The 23,174-nt window shown below is 42.5% G+C and overlaps 1 protein-coding gene across 1 annotated transcript in view; it reads left to right on the plus strand.

Moving 5' to 3' along the window:
- The window catches only part of STX12 (syntaxin 12), a 33,116-nt gene continuing 9,942 nt past the window's right edge, over window positions 1-23,174 (plus strand). The window contains exons 1-3 of the mRNA XM_037501054.2: window positions 1-221; window positions 15,977-16,046; window positions 17,525-17,624. Of these exons, the coding sequence (XP_037356951.1) occupies window positions 104-221; window positions 15,977-16,046; window positions 17,525-17,624 (288 nt within the window). The 5' untranslated portion in view covers window positions 1-103. The remainder of the gene's footprint in view (window positions 222-15,976; window positions 16,047-17,524; window positions 17,625-23,174) is intronic.

The raw sequence follows: 23,174 nt of genomic DNA on the forward strand, positions 1-23,174 counted from the left end.
CCCGCCCTTTCTCTTCCCGGTTCCCGGTCAGCCTGCGGGTCCGGTCTGGCGGCTGCTTCCGGCCCGAGCGCGGTGCAGGGCTCGTCCGTCGCAGCTCCTGGTCATGTCCTACGGCCCTTTAGACATGTACCGCAACCCCGGGCCCGCCGGGCCCCAGCTCCGGGACTTCAACAGCATCATCCAGACATGCAGCGGCAACATCCAGCGGATCAGCCAAGCCAGTGAGCTGGGCACCGAATTGGGGGGCGGGGGCGCGGGTGAGGGGCCAGGGCCGTCCCGAGGGCAGGCCTGGGGGAGACTCCGGGCCGCGGAGCCCGGCCAGGAACTCGGCCAAGGCCAGCCCTGAAGCTGTCTTGGGCTCTGCACTCCGGGGGCGGCGACTGCCATCCCCGAACCTGTCAGGCCCGGGGTTCCTGAGAATCCGGAGCCCCAGCTGAAGCTGTCTTCTGAGGAGTTCTGTCCTCGGAGATGGGGCCAGATGCCCCGACCTGGCATCCTCGGGTGGGAGGGGGTGTGTGTCACTTCGAGAGCAACGAGTGAGTTGACTTGGCGCAGTGGTCAGCCGGGTTTTTCCTGTCATCCTTCCTCCCACCCGCCTCTCTTGCCTCTTCGGCCGATTGGGAGCTGTTTACTGACTCTGGCTTTAGGTGTACATTCTGCTGAGTCTCTGGTTCCTTGGCAATCAGCAACTTTCAATTAAGGGAAGTGGAGAGTGTGTGTGTTTGGGTGACTTAATACACAGTTCTTTCTGTAGTGACACTGGAAATCAGATACGATGACTGCTGTTTGAGGGCTGAGATGACTTCTGTTTAAATAACAAGAATTAACCGAAAACATCTCCACTGACCTTATTTTGTCTGTTGTAGCTCAAGATTTGCATATACTTTTGGTTTTTAGACCGTGAGACTTTTGTTTTCCTTCCTTATTTAGCTACTCTTTTGAACGAAACTGATACATAGAGAGAAGCTCAGGGACTTGGCCACAATCACTTAACAAGTAAGACATGGTAAAGCTGGTGGTGGATTTCAAAATGTCTTGGTTTAAAACTCCTTTTCTACCACTAGGGTCTGAGTGAGACTGTTGTAGCGTGAGTCAAATACTGTTTGGTCTTTGTGCCTGAAAATCATCTTAGGTCCCCGCAGCAACTTTACTTGGAAAGAATGGTGATCTTCATTGTTGTTATTATTGTTTTTGTAAGCTTTGTCTTACTCTGTCAATAGGGAGAACTAATTGGCCCTGAATGTCCTATCTTTTAAAGAACAATTTATCAAAATGTAGAATTTAAGAGTTGAATGTTTCTTTTTCTTTTTTTAATATCCAAAGGACAGGTTTATTATAAAAAGAGAGAGAAGAGTAAAAGACACCTGCACAGACATAAGCATGTAGAAAGAGCTGCCCCCCCCAAAGGGACAGGTTTGTTAAAAGAGAAGCCTGCATAGTCACAGGCGGCAGCCCTGGGAGGAGAGCTGCCTCTGCTGCTTTGCAAAGGGAGAAGGTTGGTGAAGAGAAGCACCTGCATAGGCACAGGCGGGGGGGAGCTGCTGCCTAAGAGATGAAGTTTCTGATGGGAAGGGATTGAGACCATGATTTGGAAGTGGAAAGAAGACTATGAAACCTGTTGAAATCCAGAAATTAAAAAATATATATATGGCCACTCATTAGAAAGCATAGTACTTTGTATTCCAATTACCTTTTGTGAGGGAAGTGTTATACTAGTTAGATCAGAAAATTCTGGTTCAAGACCAAAAGTTTCTTGTTGAGGCTAAATCTAATATTAATACCTATTTGTGAAATATTCATTCTACATGTATTTGCTTGAGTATAAGGCTTAGTAGTAGGAAAGCATGAGCTGTATATAGAAAAGTAGAGTAAGTCAATTTAACTAGAGTGGTAGACTGCAGAAAGTAGTGCAAAGTAGGATTGGAAAGGTAAGTTGGGACCTACACATGAAGGACTTTTACTACTAAGCTAAAAGGGCTTGGATTGAATTCTTCAGGAATATATAGATTAAATTGGAAGGAAGAGACTGGAATTGGAGACACCAGTTGAGGACTGTGAAATAAAGGAAGGAATGAATAGGTGGCCTCCCTGGTGGGGCAGGGGTTAAAGTCTCAGCTATTGCCAGCCACTGTGGCTTGAGTTCGATCCCCACTTGACACAGCAGACCTTCTCTTGCCTTGCCCACTGCTTCCCTCAGCAGTGTATTTCAATAGATCTGCCTGTTCTGCATGTGAATCCTCTCACCCCCATACCTCTGGCCTATACCCCAGTTCCTGTATGCAGCAATAAATAAAATAAATCTTTAGGGCTTCCCTGGTGGCTCAAGGGGTTAAGCACCGTACTGTGAAGCAATCCACAGCACGAGTTCCATCCCCGGCCAGCCAGGGAGCAACCCACATGGCGAGGCAGACCTCTCCTGTCTCGCCCGCTGCTCCCCACTCCCCCCTCGCCTGCTGCGGTGTATTTCAGTCAGTCTGCCTATTCTGCTCCCCACTCTGTCTCTGGTGAATCCTCTCACCCCCCTATGTCTGGCCTGTACCCCAGCTCTTGTGTGCATAAATAAATAAATCTTTAAAAATAAATAAATAAATCTTTTTTAAAAAAAAGAAGAAGGAATGCATAGGAAAGGTTCTTTGGTGATAGAATTGTTAAGATTTAGCTGTTGATTGGGCATTGAACTCAGCGATCATTGAAGTCAACCACTAACATTACTAGCTAAATGTTAGCTAGTATGCTTACTTTGTGCTGACCATATGGAAAATGCTTTACATACATTATCTTACTTCTGTGAATTTATTATAGGATTTCCATTTTGGGGGTTAGGAACAGACTGAAAAACGTTAAATAATTACCCTGCAACCAAGTGGCAGTACCTGAATTTGAAAGTAGGTCTGTCTCATGTCACCACCAATTAGCCTTTCTCCAATTTTTAATTAACATTACATTTTTGAAACATTTAACATTTCAAATTACAAATTTTTTATTTATTTATTTATTTTTTTTACTTTCTTATAGGAATACATGAAGCTGCGGAGCATTCTCTTCTTGTAGTGTTTCTTCCCCTTCTAGACTGTTAGTTCCTTTCAAGCAGGGAGACATAACTTACTGATTTTTATGTTTCTAGTACTTATTTAAGTCCCAAGCATATGGTAGATTCATTCATTCACTCTTCAACAAAAATTCTTTGAGTACCTATTACATGCTGGGGATAGAATGATAAACAAGACAGACAAAATTCCTGCCCTGAGAGTGTGATTGTATTTGTCTTTGTGTATGTATATGTATATGTATTGCACACATATGCGTACATACACATGTATAACTAATGTCAAGTATTAAGTGCTATGAAGAAAAATAAAACGGGGAAAAGGGACAGAGACTGAGGAGAGAAAGAAGGTGGTGTGCTTTATTTATTAGGTCAGTTGGTCAAGGAAGGCCTCCCTGAAGAGGTGATATTTAGTAGATGCCTTAATGACCCAAGGGGAAGTTGGGTAAGTCTCTGGGAGAAGGCATTGTAGGCAGAAGGACTCGCAAGAGCAAAGACCTTGGTGTGTTCAAAGATTCGCAAGGAGAATAGTATGGCTGAGTTGCAGTGGAGAGCATAGTAGGAAAAGAGGGGGCCTCCCTGGTGGCGCAAAGGGTTAAGACGCAACTGATGAAGCTAACCGCAGCCACTGCAGCACGAGTTCTATCCCTGGCCAGGGAGCAACCCACATGGAGCAGCAGACCTCTCCTGTCTCGCCTGCTGCTCCCCTCAGCAGTGTATTTCAGTCATTCTGCCTGTTCTGTTCCCTGCTCTGTCTCTGGTGAATCCTCTCACCACCTTGCCCACCCCCGCACCTCTGGCCTGTACCCCAGCTCTTGTATGCATAAAAATAAATCTTTGAAAAAAAAAAAAAAAGAGGTCAGGGAGGTACCCAGGGATTTTATTATATATATATGTATGTGTGTCTTGATGCTTAATAGATTTGAATGATTGAGGTTTTTCTACCGTCTTAGAACTCTTCATCCTTCTTTCTTTTTGTTCTGTGTGGTACCTACCACATCCTATGACCCTAGGCAATGGGAGTTGGAGTTCATCCCTTGGCATTGTTTGGTGAAGAATTGAGAATTTGGGGCCTCCCTGGTGGTGGCACAAGGAGTTAAGATGCAGCACTGTGAAGCTGACCGCAGCCACTGCAGCACAAGTTCGATCCCTGGCCAGGGATCCCTTGTGACCCACAAGGTGCAGCAGACATCTCCTGACTTGCCTGCTGCTGCCCTCAGCAGTGTATTTCAGAAGAACCGCCTGTTCTGCTCCCCACCCTGTCTCTGGTAAATCCTATTACCACCACCCCCCACAACTCTGGCCATACCCTAGTTCTTGTATGCATAAATAAATAAATCTAAAAAATAAAGAATTGAATTTGAAATTGATAGGGTGGCATTGCTCCTACCCAGTTATCAGGCTAGTGCCTGTTGCCCCAAGCTTTCCAAGACTTGGCCAGGGTAGCTAGTATAATTCTGAATGTCACTTCACAGACATGTAACCACATTCATATAGCCCTGCAAGAAAGGAACTGTACCCATTGAAAGTTTGAGAGATTATCTGTTCTCTTTTTCTCACCTGATAAGCCATAGACATGAGTTTGGATTCTGAGCAGATCAGCCCGAAATATGGCAGGCCACTGTATGGGTGGTTATAGGTACAGCTAAGGTTGACTGCCCAGTACAAGAGGTTGTTACCAGTATGTGAGGAGTACAGAGGAGAAATACTTGACTCTGTCTGTTGCGGAACAAAGGGTCTGGGCAAGTATTGCTGAAGCAGATAGAGGAAATAGCCTCCTAGTTAACTTTAAAAAGATTAAAGAACAACACTTCTGTTCTTTAATGTTGCTCATCTGTTGATATGATTTTGTTTACTGAAAAAAATGTAAAGCTGTTGAACTTAAAACCGATGCTCATGATATCCTGTGAGTTATTCTTTCAAAGTTATTTTCATATTTGCCGCTTGCTTTTTATTTCATTGCTACCTTAAGTCTCCATGATCTCAACACCTGTACCAGTAGCACACTCTCAGTATCTCTGTAGTTGCTCTCATTCTCATCTTCCTGGTAATGCTCCCAGCAGTGTGTCTAAAATCCTGTTTTCATGATGCCACTCAATGCCGAGAGCCTGTAGTGGCCCTCTATTGCCTACTCTACCAGGTCTTAATATTGCCTTGCTTTCCTTTGCTCTGCCATCCTAACTCATATGAACCACACTTTTCAAGTCCCTTCCCCCTTTGCTATAGGCAGGCTGTTTTTCTAAACATCTCTAAACCCGGTTTTTGCCCATTCTTTTCTTTAATATCTTTCTGCTCCCCACCTCCCTAGTTATGTAAAAGCCCTGAGTAATTAAGTCTTCCTTTACTTTTGAAAAGAGTGAAGTTGGGGGCCTCCCCTGGTGGCACAGTGGTTGAGCGCTGGGCTGTGAAGCTGCCCGCAGCCTCTGCAGCGCCGGTTCAATCCCCAGCCACATGGCGCAACAGACCTCTCCAGTCTCGCCCACTGCTCCCCTCAGCAGTGTATTTCGTCAGTCTGCCTGTTCTGTTCCCCACTCTGGCTCTGGTGAATTCTCTCACGCTCCCACGCTTCTGACTATACCCAGTGCTTGTATAAATAAATAAATAAATCTTAAAAAGAAAAAAGAAAAAAAGAAAGAAAAGAGTGAAGTTGGAAAGAACATGGGCTTTAGGGTCAGCAGATCTGTGACTGAGTCACAGTTTCTTTGTATACTGTTAACCTTGGCAGGCTGTCTCCCTCTTTTTGTCTGTTACCCCATCTGTAAAATGGATTTATTAACGTGGCATGATTGAAGGTGTCTAGTGGACATGTAGTTAACAGTGATGTTCTTTGCTAAGACCCCCGCCCCCGCTGTAAGTCAGTAGTTGGACCCACAGGCTCAGGAGTCAGACTGCCTGGGCTGAAGTCCTAAGTCTTCTTACTAGCTGTGTAAGCATTGCTTTACTTCTCTATAAAATGGCTATTATCTATTTAGGATTATGAGGATAAGATGAGGTAATTTATGTAAAATGCTTACAATGGTGCCTACAACATAGAAAGTGTTTAAGAAATATTAGCCATCATTTCTTTTCCTTTGAATTTGTAACCATACTACTTACTTGTCTTTTTGTATTCTTTAACTAATTCATGTCTTTTGACCTTATCACTCCTGTTAGAGAGATCACTGTTAGGGGATAGAGTGACCATGCATTACATATTTCTCTTTAACTATAGTGCCTGGCACAGCAGTGGCTATGTAGTTGGCATTCACTATGTACTTAATTGATTTCATCATTGCTGAGTACATTTTTCTTGATCTTGAGTTTGATAATAGCTATCCTTAATTGAGATCTTTTATGTGCCAGGTACTGTTCTAAATTTAGCTTCATCTTATTTCATCTTCACAACCGTTTGAGGGCTCTTTTGTTATTCCCATTTTTTTAGGTGATAAAATTGAGGCACAGTAAATGATTACAGCCTTTTGCTCAAGGCCATGAAGCTAGGAAGTGGTGGAAGCAGGGACAGCACATAGGCAGTCTTAATTCAGTCTGTGCTCTTAACCATCACACACTGGTATGGTAAATGGAAGCTTATACCTTTGATATTTAGTATTCATTTTCAGTTTAATTTAGAGCATTATTGTAATACAGTGGCTACTTTTTAAAAGTCAGGTCTTTATGTAGCTACATAAAAAACTAATATTCAGAGTAAAACACTGAGATGACTTCATTGTCATAATCACCACATAGGCTATCATTTTGTCATTTGGGGTAAATAATTTTTTTTTTTTAAGATTATTTATTTATTTATTTATACAAGCACTGGGTACAGTCAGAAGCGTGGGAGGGTGAGAGAATTCACCAGAGCCAGAGCGGGGAGCAGAGAGGCAGAAGGACCGAAGTACACTGCTGAGGGGAGCAGCGGGCGGCAGGAGAGGTCTGCGCGCCATGTGGGACCCTCCTCCAGTGGCCGGTGGCCGGGGAGCAGCCGGGGATCAAACCGGCGCTGCGGGGACTGCGGGCAGCTTCGCAACCCAGCACTCAACCGCTGCGCCACCGGGGAGGCCCTGGGGTAAATAATTTTTTTCCCGAATTCACATGTATTTTTTTTTTAAGATTTACTTATTTATGCGTGCAAGAACTAGGGTGTAAGCCAGAGGTGTGGTGGTAAGAGGATTCACCAGAGACAGAGTGGGGAGCAGAACAGGCGTATCTACTGAAATACATTGCTGAGGGGAGCAGCAGGTGAGACAGGAGAGGTCTGCTGCACCATGTGGCTTAGCTCCCTGGCAGGGAGCACTGAGACTTTAACCCCTGCACCACCAGGCCGAATTCACATGTATTTTTTTAAAGATTTATTTATTTATTTATACAAGAACTGGGGTACAGGCCAGATGCGCGTGATGGTGAGAGGATTCACCAGAGACAGAGCGGGGAACAGGACAGGCAGACTGACGAAATACACTGCTGAGGGGAGCGGCGGGCGAGACAGGAGAGGTCTGCCGCACCATGTCGGACCCTCACCAGCTGGCTGGGAATGAACCAGTGCTACAGAGGCTGCGGACAGCTTCACAGCGCTGCGCTCAACAGCCTGCGCCACCAGGGGAGGCCCCACATGTATTTTCTAAATAGACTGAATTAGAGCATTAGAGTCTGTCGAATGAAGAGAAATTTTTCCCCATTACTTTTTCCCACTTCATTGGGTTTCATTGTACAGTAAACTACAGTGATGGTGGTTGCCTTCTATATAACTAGACTTTGATTTGGATTTAGCTTCATTTGGAGGTTCAATTCTGCTTAAAGCTGATATCAGCTAAAAGCACATCAAGAGTATTCAATTTAGAGCAGTTCCTAGTGTGGATGTTAGCAGTAATGTACAATAAATTGATTTGCTTCCGAGTCTTTAAAAAGTTTTAACCAAGACGTGCTCTTAAAAATAAGAGGTCAATGATAGGAGAAATTGAGGCCTAGTTTTAAGAATAACAAAATTGCTTACAGAGACCTGAAGTTGCCTTTTCCTTTGCCTCGTCATCTGGTCTCCAGGAATATGGAGCATTTTGGTTATTTCTATTCAGTGTGTTGTAATGTCAACTTGAAGTAAAACTCCTGTTTACTAGGATGTTTGGAAAATAAATTTTCTCATTGAGTGATTTGATTAGAAAACCTTTTTATTGTATATTCAACCCACTTTGATAAAAATCTTTGCAAAAACTATCATTTTACCCTTTGACATTTAAGTACACGCAAGTGAAAATAGCATATATATAAAATCATGTTTCTTTTTGTCTTTAGGTTATTATAGGATACAGTTCTTAGGTGTTAAATAGATGGGTCATTGAGTCAGTATTTTTTTTTTAATAAATCCCTGATGTTGGTGGCTATGGAGGGTGGCGTACAGAAAGTTCTACTTCTTTGAGTTACGGTAAACTAAGACGCTACTGTCCCTATGATTTGAGTTTTGGGGTGTGTGGTACCTGAGTCTTACTAGACACTTTTAGAAAAATATCTTAATATTCAGGAATTTTGGAAATGTTGGTAGAAGTTTAGATTAATTGGTTAGTTTAGTTCTTAGTTAGCAAATGCCCCTATTATGTCCCACTGCCTTGTGTTTCCCCAGCCCCTCACCTCACACACATAACTTCAGGTAATCTCAATAAACACAGTGCAGTAAAGTCTAGGTGAAAATAAGTTCTCAGCTGAGACTATACAAAGAACAGCTGGTTATTTATAGATTTTTATATTCTATAAACATCCTTTTTGCCTCTCTCAGGTATTTAATATATTTTGGTAGATAATTAATAACTTGACTCTTTGTCATAGTACTGGAGTTTGTAAGGAGAGTGCTCTTTTATAGAGACAGTCAATAAAATGAGTTGTTTCCTTGACCTTTTTTGTAAGATTTACCTTTTTTTGTTATCATCTATTCAACCAAGTATTTTCTGGAGGAGTGTGTGTGTGTGTGTGTGTGTTGGTTATGCACATACAATAAGTAGAATATGGTCCGTGTGTGTGTGTGTGTGTGTATGTTGGTTATGCACATACAATGAGTAGAATATGGTCTCTGCCCTCCAGAAACACTCCCTGCTTACACAGCATCGCTGGGAGTAGAGGCCTTCGTTATTACTGAATTTTAGAACGAGCAGTGGTGTAGTGCTAAGAGCTCATTTAGTCCTCCATCGCTGCTTTTATGAGAAAAATAAAAACCAGCCTACACAAATAGTAACTGTGACAAATAGTAAGTAATGAATGTGTTAGTCAAGCTGGAGTATCATATACAATTGGTGTAAAAATAACCCAGCAAAATGAAATGACTTGCCTGGTGCCATACATCTAATTAGCATGGTCAAGTCTGGCTTAGAGTTCAGGTGTCCTAGCTCTTATTCGTTTATTCATCTCTTTTGCCTAAAGAAAATATTATGATATAAAAGTGAGGTTAACTGAATCAGTCCATTTATTTATGTACCCATCGAGTACCTGGCACTCTGCTAGACTCTGGTGCATACACTGGAATATTCCTCCAAATGGAAGGAAGTTGTAGAAGGAACAGGTTAGAGCAAGGACATCAGCCTATCTGGAGCAGGGAGCTATTAAGCTAGGGAGGTATCAGATAAGCAGGGTGGAACTCTGAGAAGTGAAGTTCTGCCCTTTGTTACTACATTTTATTTCCTTTCAGTGTCAGCCTTTTAAAGAACATAATGTGGCTCAAAGAAGATAGCCATTGGAGTCAGCAGTGACACTTGGCTTAAAACTCTTCTGTGGCTTCCCATTTCATTAAAATTTGAAGTCCTCGCAGTACTTTACAAGGCCCCATACAATCTGGCTCCCCTGCCTCCTGGGCTGCTTCTCTTTATCTCTCTTTGCTTATTCTGTTCTAGCCACGCTGGCCTCCAGCACACCAGCCTTCTTGCCTTGGGAACTTTGTACTTAATACCCTTGCTGCTAGAAAACCTTACCAGATATTTGCCTGGTTTCATCTCTCACTTTAGATCTTGGCTCAGCGCCATCTTATCAGAGACCTCTCTGGCCACCTGCACCATTCCTAGTCCCTCCTACCCCAATGTATTTTAACTTTTTCTCAGTTAATTTTTCTTTATAGCACTTAACACTTTGTTGCTTTTTTAAAATACATCATTTTATTTTTATTTATTTATTATTTATTTATTTATACAAGCATTGGTTATAGTCAGAAGCGTGGGAGGGTGAGAGAATTCACCAGAGCCAGAGCAGGGAACAGAGCAGGCAGACTGACCAAGAAATACACTGCTGAGGGGAGCAGTGGGCAAGGCAGGAGAGGTCTGTTGTGCCATGTGGGACACTTGCGGTGGCCCGGAATCGAACCAGCGCTGTAGAGGCTGCGGGCAGCCTCGCAGCCCAGTGCTCAACCGCTGCGCCACCAGGGGAGGCCCGATAGCACTTATCACTTTGAATAAGCTTCTAGATAGCATTTGTTTTCTAGAGCTTGAAACAGGAGAGAATGAATGAATGAAATCTGTAGCTCCCATGAGCCTCAGTGTGCCCATCTGTAATATTGTATGGGTGCTTTTTAGAGGGTGGTTGGTATCAAATAATGTTTTTCAAGTATAAAGGGAAAACACTCCAGTGCTTCCTCTACTATCAGTATTTTATTTATTTATTTATTTATTTTTAAAGATTTTTTATTTATACAGTAGCTGGGGTACAGGCCTGAGGTGCAGGAGGGTGAGAGGATTTACCAGAGACAGAGTGGGGAGCAGAACAGGCAGACAGACTGAAAGCACTGCTGAGGGGAGCAGCGGGCGAGACAGGAGAGGTCTGCTGCGCCATGTGGGAATCTCCCTTTCCGGCTGGGAATTGAACCCGCGCCGCAGAGGCTGTGGACAGCTTCACAGTGCTGCGCTCAACCCACTGTGCCACCCCGGGGGAGGCCCTACCATCAGTATTTTAATCTGACACCAGATGTGTGGGTTTTCCAAGCAATTCTCAGATTTTCCTGACACCTTTGGAGTCACCTACAATTTATCTCAATTCTGACACTACCTGCCCAGAGTTAGTATCAGATCCCACAGGCTCAGTGTGCCCTTAAGGTTACCCCTCCCCTCCAGATGTCAGCTGCAAGTCCATGTTGTCACCTGTGCTTCTGACCAACAGGTTATAAATTGGAGGTTCCCGTGACTTCCTTCTCAGGTTACATTAGTTTACTAGAGCGACTCACAGAGCTCAGGAAAACATTTCCTTACTAGAGTACAGGTTTATCATAAATAGTAATTCAGGAACAGCCAGATGGAATAGATGCCCAGGACAAGTTATGTAGAAAAAGGCTCAGAACTCCTGTTCTCTCTCTAGTACAACACCCTCCTAGCATTTGTGTTCTTTCACCACCCAGGAAATTCATCAAATCTAGTTATAAGTTTTTATAGTTTAATCTGCAAACCCCAACCCCTATTTGCCTTCACAGAGGTGGTCAGGTGGGACTAATGATGTGATCGTTTTGGGGACCAGTCCCACCCAACTTTAGGCTGTCTAGGGGACCTACTTTAAGTCACCTCGTTAGCATGGACTCAGTGTGCTCAGAAAAGGGCTTTTTATGAATAACAAAACATATTCCTATCACTCAGGAAATTCCAAGGATTTACCAGATCTTTGGGCCAGGAGCCAGGACAAAGACCACATACATTTATTATACTACATCAAGTACCTAACCCAGTGTCTAGAACATAGTAAATGCTAAGGTCTGCCTTCTTTCATAAATTATTTATATGGCTCGATATTTGATAGCTTTAGTCATCCCCATGTACCAAGGTAAAAAGGAAATTCCTCAAGTTAGTGGTATTTATAACTTATATAATGCTCTCTTAGCAGAATGCAGTAATTACAGTGCTTACATTTTTCTATGGAGCCATCAAACTAGAACATCCTCAATAGAGGGCCTCCCTGGTGGCGCACGGGGTTAAGATGCAACCTGTGAAGCTGTCCGCAGCCTTTACAGCACAAGTTCGATCCCCCAGCTGGCCAGGGAACAACCCACATGGCACAGTAGACCTCTCCTGACTCACCCACTGCTCCCCTCAGCAGTGTATTTTGGTCAATATGCCTGTTTTGTTACCCACTCTGTCTCTGGCGAGTCCTCTCACCCCCACACCTCTGGCCTGTACCCCAGCTCTTGTATGCATAAATAAATAAATCTAAAAAAAAGGAAAAATCCTCAATAGAATATGTGTGTATATGTTATATATATAACATATATATAACTCAATATATAATATATAATTTTAATTATATATTATATTAGTATTAATATATTGATATTAATATCAATATTATATTGATTATATTAATTATATTGATATATATGTTATATATGTTAACATAGATTTTATATGTATTGTATGTGTTGTATATATAACATATGTTATATATATAACACACATATATATTAGGGAGGTTTATTAAAAGGCAAATTTTAAATCAAGAGAATCCTATATCTATCATAAAATTGTAGTTAAATTTTTGCTAGAAAAACATAGTCTCAAAATAAGATAAAATCATAACTTGAAGTGTTATAAACCCATATATATATATATTTTAAGATTTATTTATGCATACAAGAGGTGGGTTGTAGGCAGAGGTGTGGGGGGGAGGTGTGTCAGAGGATTCACCAGAGACAGAGTGGGGAGCAGAACAGGCGGATTGATGGAAATATACTGCTAAGGGGAGCAGCAGGTGAGACAGGAGAGGTCTGCTGTGCCATGTGGGTCAGCTCCCTGGCCAGGGATGGAACTCGTGCTGCAGCCAGCAGTGGCTGCTGATAGCTTCATAGTGCTGAGACTTAACCCACTCTTCCTGGGAGGCCCAATTCATATATTCCTGACTTTGGAAATGGTTACTCTTTAACACCCATGGTACAGTGACTTTACCTAGAGTGCAGTAACTTGTACATACTGCTAAGGGCAGTTGAATGGGTTCCTGGGACCAAGTCCAACATGAGTGAGTGTGTAGGCTTCCCTGCCACAAAATGCAATTCTTGAGAATTCAACTCAATTCTGTACTGTCTACCTGGAGACAGCATCAGGTTCGATACTTGATACCTACAAGACCGACTGTCCCTCTCCCCCATATCAGGTGCCAGTTGGAATCACAGGTTGTTACTGCACTGCTCCCCAATTGGCTATAAAATCGGGTTCCCAAGTCTCCTCCTCAACTTCTCTTAATTTGTTATAACTGCAGGATACCCTTGTACTCAGTAGATGACTGGTTTGTCATAAAGACACACAACTTGGGAACAGATGGAAGAGATACAGATGGAAGAGATGCATAGGGTAGGCCCAGGGAAGGGGCGCAGAGAGGACATGTCCTCTCCAGGGCACCAGTCTTTCCGCATCTTCCAGTGTTCAGCAACCTGGAAACTTTCTGAACCTTGTCCTTTTGGGTTTTTATGGAGACCACCTTACTTAGGCATGATGGATTATAATCATTGGCCATTGGGGACTGATTTCACCTACACCTCCTTGGAGACCTGGGTCAGGGGTTGGATGGAACTGACAACTCTAATCCCCTAGTCACACTGGTTGGTGCTTTTGGCAACTAACCCCCATCCTTAGCTGAATTCCAAAAGCCAGCTAATTAATGTTAAAAAGACATCTTTATTACTCTCAACATTCAGGTAATTTCTAGGGTTTTGGAAGCCAAATCATGGATGAAGACCAAATGTCTAGAGAAATATATTTTGATCATCTGAATCACCAAATATATTTTTCTTTTTCTTTTTTTTTTTTTTTTTTTTTTTTTTTATAGAGGCATGTTTTCTTTCTTTCTTTCTTTGTTTTTGTTTATACATGCACTGGGTACAGTCAGAAGCGCGGGAGGGTGAGAGAATTCACCAGAGCCAGAGCAGAGAGCAGAGCAGGCAGAAGGACCGAAGTACACTGCTGAGGGGAGCAGCGGGCGGCAGGAGAGGTCTGCGCGCCATGTGGGACCCTCCTCCAGTGGCCGGGGAGCAGCCGGGGATCGAACCGGCGCCGCAGAGGCTGTGGGCAGCTTCGCAACCCAGCGCTCAACCGCTGCGCCACCGGGGAGGCCCTCTTTTTCTTTTTTTTAAGATTTATTTATTTTACATAAGAGTTGGGGTACAGGCCAGAGATGTGGGAGGGTGAGAGAATTCACCAGAGACAGAGTGGGGAGCAGAATAGGTAGATGGACTGAAAACACTGCTGAGGGGAGCAGCAGGCGAGACAGGAGAGGTCTGCCGTGCCGTGTGGGTATCTCCCTGGCTGGCCAGGAATCGAACCTGCGCTGCAGAGGCTGCGGAGAGCTTCACAGCTCTGCACTCAACCACCTGCGCCACTGGGGAGGCCTATATTTTTCTTATAAATCACAAATATTGCACTAGGTTTTCAATTTCTACTTAGGAGTAGTCGCCAAGCAATCAACCAGAGGATTCTTGCTAAATTATTGTTTCTCTTCAGACTTAGAGGCTCCTAGTACATCACTGTTTTGTAAGGTAATTGATGCTTCATAACTCTAGCTTGCCTTTTTACAGCTCTTGGAGACCAAATTAGGGACAAGATAGGACCATGACCCCCAGATTTTATTTTTAGGTGTATGCTAAGGAACAATTAATTGTTTTAATTAAAAACTCCAATAAGTGAGGGTTCTTTCTCATTGACTTTGGAAACATTATATGTATATTGCCCCTATAATGTATACATAAATTGTATAAGATGACTTGGTTTTCTCATCTTCCATGAAGCCAGTAATTGAGCAGTCTGGTGTTTCACAAGAGAATTTTTCACATTAATCCTGAGAAAATAGGACAGATCCTTACAGTGGAGAATGTCTTTTGGCTGGAAGAGTCATATACCTGTTGTATATATTATCTCTTGAAGTTCTCGTGAAACTTGAAGATAATCGTGTTTCCTCTGGGCAAAAAGTACTATTATGTTCTGTACTCTGGCTACTTGTAATTAGGAAACAATGAATGCTTTTTAAAAGAAGCAAGCAAACACAAAAAGCCATACAGCAAAATACCAACGTCTACAAATGAATGGTGAATAAATGAATAAATCTCCCTCAACTCTCTCTGCCAGCCAGAGAAACTATAAAGCAGGGCCCCAAAGAGATCAGGGGCTCTATTCCTGTTGCAGAAACCCATGAGCATCAGGGATGCTGATTCTCAGGCAGGCTGTTGTTGGTGTTCCTCCCTAGATAGTTGGTTCCTCTGGATCTCTGACTTTCCTGGTCCATGACTAGGGCCTTAAACATCCAGGATTCAAACATGGCCACTCCTACTCTTAGTAGAGTATCTCGACCAGGTAGAGAGTTGTCTGAACAAAACTGTAGTTGTAGGCAGCATTGCTGAAAGAACTCTGGCATCGAAGTCTGATATGCCTAGGATTGAAGTTTTTGGTTCTGCTTGTTCATTAATTACATACCCTTATATAAAATACTTCCTCACGTGCAAACTGGAGATATAGCTACTTCAGACTGTTGCTGTGGAAGTTAATGAGATAAGATATGCAAAATTCCTAACACAGTGCCTCACACATAGAGGTGCTTAATCCGTTGTAACTTGTTATTAATAGTAAATATGTAATGTCTTTCCAAAAATGTTTGCTCTAGAGAAGTGGTTGAATATTAGTGGATTTAATTTTTATTGTTGCAGGCTTGATATCAAGACCCTTCCAAAGACATAAAAATTTTAACCATGGAAAATCTGGAAATCTGGAAGTTCTTTGGGGGTGACAAAAAAACCCTGCCACCCTCTACTTAGTGACATAGTTAATCTATAGGGGAAAAGTGAACCTCACAATTAGTTTTAGGAAGGAATGTATATGCCAAGGTTTTGATGACAGCATGCGTTCTATTAGTTGTGTATACTTATTTGGGGTGTGAAGAGACCAGCAATCAGAGAAGTAGGGTGCTCATGATCAGTGTATTTTTCTTTCTAATAAATCTTCCTCCCCCGCCCCCTTTTCCCAGCTACACAGATAAAGAATTTGATGAGCCAACTAGGAACTAAGCAGGACTCAAGCAAACTACAGGAAAATCTGTGAGTAACTTCCTAAGAAACCTGGGGCTTACAAGAGCCCTTTGGGGATACACGTAGTGTCCTGGCTGCGTGGCAATTTATGTTTCTGTGAAGTCAGAATAAGCAGCAACAGGACATGCATGACAGTGGGTTCTGGAAGAGGGCAGTGAGATAAATGAATGGGTGTGATCTTCTCTGCCTCTCTAAGTCCTTGAATTCTGCTTCTTTTTTTCCCCTTGGGCAGTTCAGCAGAACAATTTAGGGAAGTAGAAAATGGTGCTCCTACCATTCTAAAATAAACTATTTTGCTTAGCTGAGCCTCATAGATGGCAGACGACCCCTGATAATCTGCAGGGCTCATCTGCCCTAGTTGGATTTCCAACTCTATTACTGTTAGAAAATTGGTTCAGAATGTGAGGGAGACAACAGTGGGCTGGTCATAGGGACTTGTGATACTCTTAATTACATCCTTCTTGAATCCATATCCGCTTTCAGTTCTATTCTTCATCCTTGAGATGAATAACCTTTGTTTCCTGTCCTAAACAATAAAGTGAGAGAATGAGTAACCACTTTGAGCTTTTTCCAGGGAGATGTGAAATACCTCTGGATATGTTTATACTATCTGGGATGTACAGGCTCCTTATTTATTCCCTCTTGTTTTCGACTCTCTCCTTGTTTTACCTTGGAGAGCTCATAGTAGTGAAAAACTTTAACAATTGGTAGTGTGGTTTCTCTGACCTCCCTTAGAACCTTGTATAAATGGCCACAGAGGAAATGAAACCAGGAGTGGGAGGAATCCCCTGCCTTTGTACTACTTTCCAGTCCCACTTAACATGTTACATATTCTTCCCTCTTTAATTTCCTTTCCTCTCTACCCCTTACATATTTTTACACAGCATAAAACTTCTTTGTTTTGGAGGGAAGAGCCAAAAAGTCGAGCACAAAGGACAGGTAGCAAGCAAGCCAAGCATAAAGCTGAACAAACCCCACCATTAAGCAAGGATGTGGGAGTTGAATTCAGAGGTTGTTCCCAAGGTAGGAGCTCTGCTCTTGAAGCACGTTTCCTTCAGCCACCAGGACCTGGCTTCTGTCCTAGTCAGTGACTATGACACGGAACCATGCAGAGCTCCTGGGCACTTCAGTCCCAGAGTTTCATGAGTTTCATGTATTAAAACCATTAGATTGAGGTGAGAGGGCAACTGGTCTTACAGTCTATCAGAACTACTGATGGGCTTTTCTTTTCTTCCCAAAGAGTTGAAATTCCTGACCTGTGCTTCCTTCAGCAGGTTTCATTGAAGCAGATTCTTTCTACTCAGTAACATGAAGATACTTTGAAGTGGGTTTAACTAGATTGTATTTCTGGGACTTGGGCATCTAGGAACTCGTGTTTTCAAGTGCTCTTTCATTTCCTGCGTTGTGGAGGTGCTGCTAACTGTCACAGCTCCCAAGAAGTGAGAATGTCCTAAAACACATCTTATTTTTTTTTTTTCCCCTCTTAGGCAACAGTTACAACACTCTACAAATCAGCTTGCTAAGGAAACGAATGAATTACTAAAGGAATTAGGATCCTTGCCTCTCCCCTTATCTACTTCTGAACAGGTTGGTATTTTGTGGGTATTGTGTGTTTGCTTTTTAATAGGAAAGGATTTTGTTTTAATAGAAAGACGGGGTAAAATTGAAACAACTTGGCTCTTGGTTAGGCCTCTGAACCTCAATTTCCTTATCTGTAAGATAGGGGTAGGTGGCTGTTGTGACCCAAGAGCCACGTACATTACAGATCTAGGCACAAACCTAGCGTCTAGGAGGCCTTCATTACGTGGTGGCTGCTGCTGCTGTTATTAGTAATAACATATTATTGACCTATTAATAAAATGACTTTAAATGAAGAAGAATCTCAATGTTGTATCTCATTAGGGTTTGTCTGCAGGCTTGGTCCTCATTTTTTTAGATCTAGTCTCTGTAAATTTCAAATGTCCTTTAATATCTTGCAGTCGTTTTCATGTCCATCTTGAGTATTCATAGGTCTCAGATTGAGAAATGCTCAGAGAGAAAGATTTCTTTCTTCACAACATTTTATTCAGTAACCATTGAAATCCTTTAAAAACACATAATTTTTACTGGGTTTTTTTTGTCGTTTCTGCACACATTCCTGAAGCCAGATGTGCCCCCTTCACTTTGGCTCTTGCTTGTCATTCCTGATCTATCTCACATCCTCTCTCCCAGTAGAAAAACTGTTTCCATCTACCTTAACCACTGTATTCCATTACACTTTTAGCTCTATCCCATTATGGGGGGCACTCATGTTGCTTTTGATTATAGGTTTTTAAAATGATGTATTTCTTACGGCTCTAAAGACAAAGCCTACAACTACCCTATCCTGTGTTATTTTTCAGCCTGTGAGTTGAGACTGTTACAACATAAATTTTAGTGTGTTTTTATCATCATTTATTTTTTTAAAGATTTTATTTTATTATTTTTTTTAAATTTTTTTTTTAATAGAGGCATGTTTTTATTTATTTATTTGTTTGTTTGTTTGTTTGTTTGTTTGTTTTGTCTATACATGCACTGGGTACAGTCAGAAGCGCGGGAGGGTGAGAGAATTCACCAGAGCCAGAGCGGGGAGCAGAGCAGGAAGAAGGACCGAAGTACACTGCTGAGGGGAGCAGCGGGCGGCAGGAGAGGCCCGCGCGCCACGTGGGACCCTCCTCCGGTGGCCGGGGAGCAGCCGGCGATCGAACCGGCACCGCAGAGGCCGCGGGCAGCCTCGCAACCCAGCGCTCAACCGCTGCGCCACCGGAGAGGCCCTAAGATTTTATTTTTTTTTAAGGACTTTAGGTTTTTTGTTTCTGTTTTTTTTTTTAAAGATTTATTTTTATTTATTTATGCATATAAGAACTGGGGTGTAGGCCACAGGTGTAGGGGGTGAGAGGATTCACCAGAGACAGAGTGGAGAACAAGACAGGTGGATTTACTGAAATATACAGTTAAGGAGAGTAGCAGGAGAGACAGTAGAGGTCTGCTGCACCATATATGGGTTAGCTCTCTGGCTAGGGATGGAACTCAGGCCACGGTGGTGAGAGTGCTGAGACTTAACTCCTAGACCAGGGACTGCCATTTTTATCAACATTTAAAAAAGGTGAAATAGTAGCAATATCAGCATGTATACCATGTAACAAGAGTAAATATTGTTATGTGAACCTTTTGTTGCATACAGATGTGTGTATAAGGTACTAGGTCAAGATGTCAAATTCTTACTATGGGTTTCCATCAAAAAATTTTGAAAAAACATTGGTTCTTGGCCTTTTGACTAAGATCAAGTGTAAAAGTTTGAAAATTGCTCGTTTAATCCACACATGGCAAATATTTAATGGTGTAAATATTCAGTGTTTGGAACTTGGGTCCAACCTGGCATAAAAGAGAAGAACCAAGACTAGATGCCTTATCATTGTGCTACAAAGGAGTTATGATAAAAAGTAATCTTAATGGACTCACCCTGTGTTGTTGATATGTGTGCTGTTTGGCTTAGTTGTTACCACACTGTACCCAAATTGTTGTCATATCACGCCTCTCCTTCTTCCAGCTATGTACCTACAGAATCCACACTTGTGGATAGTCTTAGCAGTAACAAAAAAGGAAGTCTAAGATCTGATGCAAAGAGAATATTGAGGGCCTCCCTGGTGGCGCAGCGGTAGAGCGCTGGGTTGCGAAGCTGCCCGCGGCCTCTGCGGCGCCGGTTCAATCCCCGGCTGCTCCCCGGCCACCAGTCGAGGGTCCCACATGGTGCGCAGACCTCTCCTGCCACCCGCTGCTCCCCTCAGCAGTGTACTTCGGTCCTTCTGCCTGCTCTGCTCCCCGCTCTGGCTCTGGTGAATTCTCTCACCCTCCCGCGCTTCTGACTGTACCCAGTGCATGTATAAACAAAACAAACAAACAAGCAAACAAATAAATAAAGGGAAAAAAAAACATGCCTCTTAAAAAAAAAAAAAAAAAGAATATTGAAAGTACTTAAGAGTTAAATAATAGCCTAAGCAAAATATAAATAGAAAGTTAAATCTGCTACCACCCAAAAAAAAAAGATGCATGTAATGTATTCTAAAACCAAATAGAAGTTATTTTTGGATTATGTATGCTACCATTCCCTTGCATTATCTTGGCTCATTAGCAATATGAAATAGATATACACACATACTCTCTCTGGTGAAATATAATTCCCGATTCCCTTCCTGATAGTGCTAAATAACCTTTCCTGTTTAACTCTTTCTTCATCTAATTACTGTCCTTTATATCAAACCATACTTAGGTATTTTAATCAGTGGTCATCTAAATTGCTAAATTTAGTGACCATTTTTGAATTTTTATTTACTTTTCTTCTGTTTTATTTGATCCTATTCCTCATCCCGTCTCCACTGAAACTTTGTTCTTTCTAAATCCCCTTTCATTCTGTCCTCCAACTCTGGTGGTGCCTCCCTGGCTATTCTTCCTTACCTCAGGTTGAGTCTCATCTTCATCCTTTGACTCTAAAGCTTCTTAGAAGTGGGCAGTGCCACAAGGGTCTGCCATGGGCAGTATGATTTTCTTGCTCTCTGCTTTCTCCTTCGGGAATCTTTTTTTTTTTTTTTTTTTTTTAGATTTATTTATTTACACAAGAACGGGGTACAGGTCAGAGGCGCAGGAGGGTGAGAGAATTCACCAGAGAACGGGGAGCAGAACTGGCAGACTCACTGAGGGGAGCACTGCTGAGGGGAGCAGCACACAAGGCAGGAGAGGTCTGCGCGCCATGTGGGACCCACCTCCGGTGGCCGGGGAGCAGCCGGGGATCGAACCTGCACTGCAGAGGCTGCGGGCAGCTTCACAACCCAGCGCTCAACCGCTGCGCCACCGGCGAGGTCCCCAGATCTTTCTTTAACCAGTTGCTAAGCCTCTAAGTACTTGGACCATATTGGCAATTTCTATTTTAACATCTCTGAATATACTCGTTTCCTCTAAAATTGAGCATGTTTCTCATGCTTCACCCACTACCTAAACTGATTGATAATGCTTATTTTCAGACATCTGCCTTTTGACCTAATGATATTCCCACTAATGCAAATTTATCTTTAGGTGGGGAAAGAGGTGCCTGCCTACTCTGGAACCTATTTTCTGTATTTAGATTCCACCTCTAACACTTTCTGTGTGATCTTGGGCAAGTTCCTTAACCTCTCTGTGTCTTGGTTTTCTGATGTATAAAATGGGTAATGTAGTAGTACCTAATTTATAGGTTGTTGTACAGAATAAATGAATTATTATGTAGTACTTGTAATATTACATGGTAAGCACTGTATTAGCTTTTACAGTGGGGCTCAATTTAGCTTAATCTATAATAGTTAAAAATTGGGAACAATCTAGAAGTAATGTTTATATATAATTACTAAATCACATTGATGGAATATTATAGTAACATAGAAAAAAGAAAGAAAATGTTTATGATAAATTTAAAAGGTAGTATTTTTAGATAGTAAGAGAGGGGAATGATGTTTTTTCCCTCTAATTGTTATAATGTTACTTATGCAAAAATCCCCAAAAGAGGAAGAATAGCTCCTTATCTGAATTTACTTACAATATTACCATTCCAGGTTTGAAATTTGAGGAATTGTTGATGTTATCACCCTTCCCTCACAGACAGTCACTAAATCATGTTTCTTACATTCATTTCTTTGTGTTCCTATTACTGATACCATGTCCTCTTAACCTTAAAACTAAACTACTGCAGTTAATTTTTTTGACTTGTTTCATTTTTCATTCCATCTTGTACATTATCACAGACTAATTTTTCTAAGTTATCACTTTGTACTCACCATGTTCCCTGCTAGAAATATTTATTGTCCTTTGTTCTTTAGAGGTTGAATCCCAACCTCATTAGGTTGGCACTTAAAACCTGCTATGGTCAGCCCCTTGCCTGCCTTTCCAGTTTTAGCTACGCTCATGAAAAGGCTTTATTTCCAACCAAACTATCACCTTATAGATCCTCTTCAAATTCCTACCACTGTGCCACTTTTCTGTTTGCCTGGGTTTCTCTTCCCTTTCTGCCTAGTCACACCTCACTCTTCAGAGGCCACTTCCTCTTGAGGCCTTTCTTGACCACTTGAGTCCTTACTGATTATTCCTGCCTTTGAATTCCTATAGTATTAACTGCATATGACCATTATTTATAATGATGTTATTACTTGCCTAACAATATCTTCTACCTCCAAGTAAGTGGTAAGCTATAGAGATCAGGCTGAGTGTTTTACTTCTGTGTTTCCAGTACACAGCATGTGCTCTCAGGGTGTTTTCTGAGATTTACAATCAGTAAAGGTAGCCTGTAGCTACACAGTAGTTTTCTGGTTCTCAAAGATTTTAAACCATGCTAAACTGTAACGAAAATGATTCTTGGGGCCTCCCCAGTGGCGCAGCGGTTGAGCTCTGGGTTGCGAAGCTGCCCGCAGCCTCTGCAGTGCCTGTTCGATCCCCGGCTGCTCCCCGGCCACCGGAGGAGGGTCCCTCTCCTGCCGCCCGCTGCTCCCCTCAGCAGTGTACTTCGGTCCTTCTGCCTGCTCTGCTCCCTGCTCTGGCTCTGGTGAATTCTCTCACCCTCCCGCGCTTCTGACTGTACCCAGTGCTTGTATAAATAAATAAAAAATAAATCTTTAAAAAAAATATTTAAAAAAAAAAGAAAAGAAAAGAAAATGATTCTTGCTTTTCAGAGAAGCTGTGAACTAGTATAGATGACAGTTTTAATGCTGTAGTCAAAAAAACAACACCTGGGGCCTCCCTGGTGGTGCAAGGGGTTGAGCACCACACTATGAAGCAATCCGCAGCCTCTGCAGCACGAGTTCGATCCTTGGCTGGCCAGAGAGAGACCCACATGGCAAAGCAGACCTCTCCTGTCTCGCCTGCTGCTCCCCTCAGCAGTGTGTTTCGGTCGGTCTGCCTGTTCTGTTCCCTACCCTGTCTGGTGAATCCTCTCACCCCCCACCCCGCCCACCGCCGCCATCTCTGGCCTATACCCCAGCTCTTATATGCATAATTAAATAAATCTTAAAAAAAAAACAAAACAATATCAGGGTTTGAGTCCAAAGGTATCTGTTCTGCTTTTAGATTCTCTGGGGAACCAAAATTTTGAATTCTGAC

The sequence above is a fragment of the Talpa occidentalis genome, unplaced genomic scaffold (assembly GCF_014898055.3).
Source record: "Talpa occidentalis isolate TD23 unplaced genomic scaffold, MPIMG_talOcc4v2.1 talOcc4.9, whole genome shotgun sequence".
In the NCBI taxonomy this organism is placed as follows: domain Eukaryota; kingdom Metazoa; phylum Chordata; class Mammalia; order Eulipotyphla; family Talpidae; genus Talpa; species Talpa occidentalis.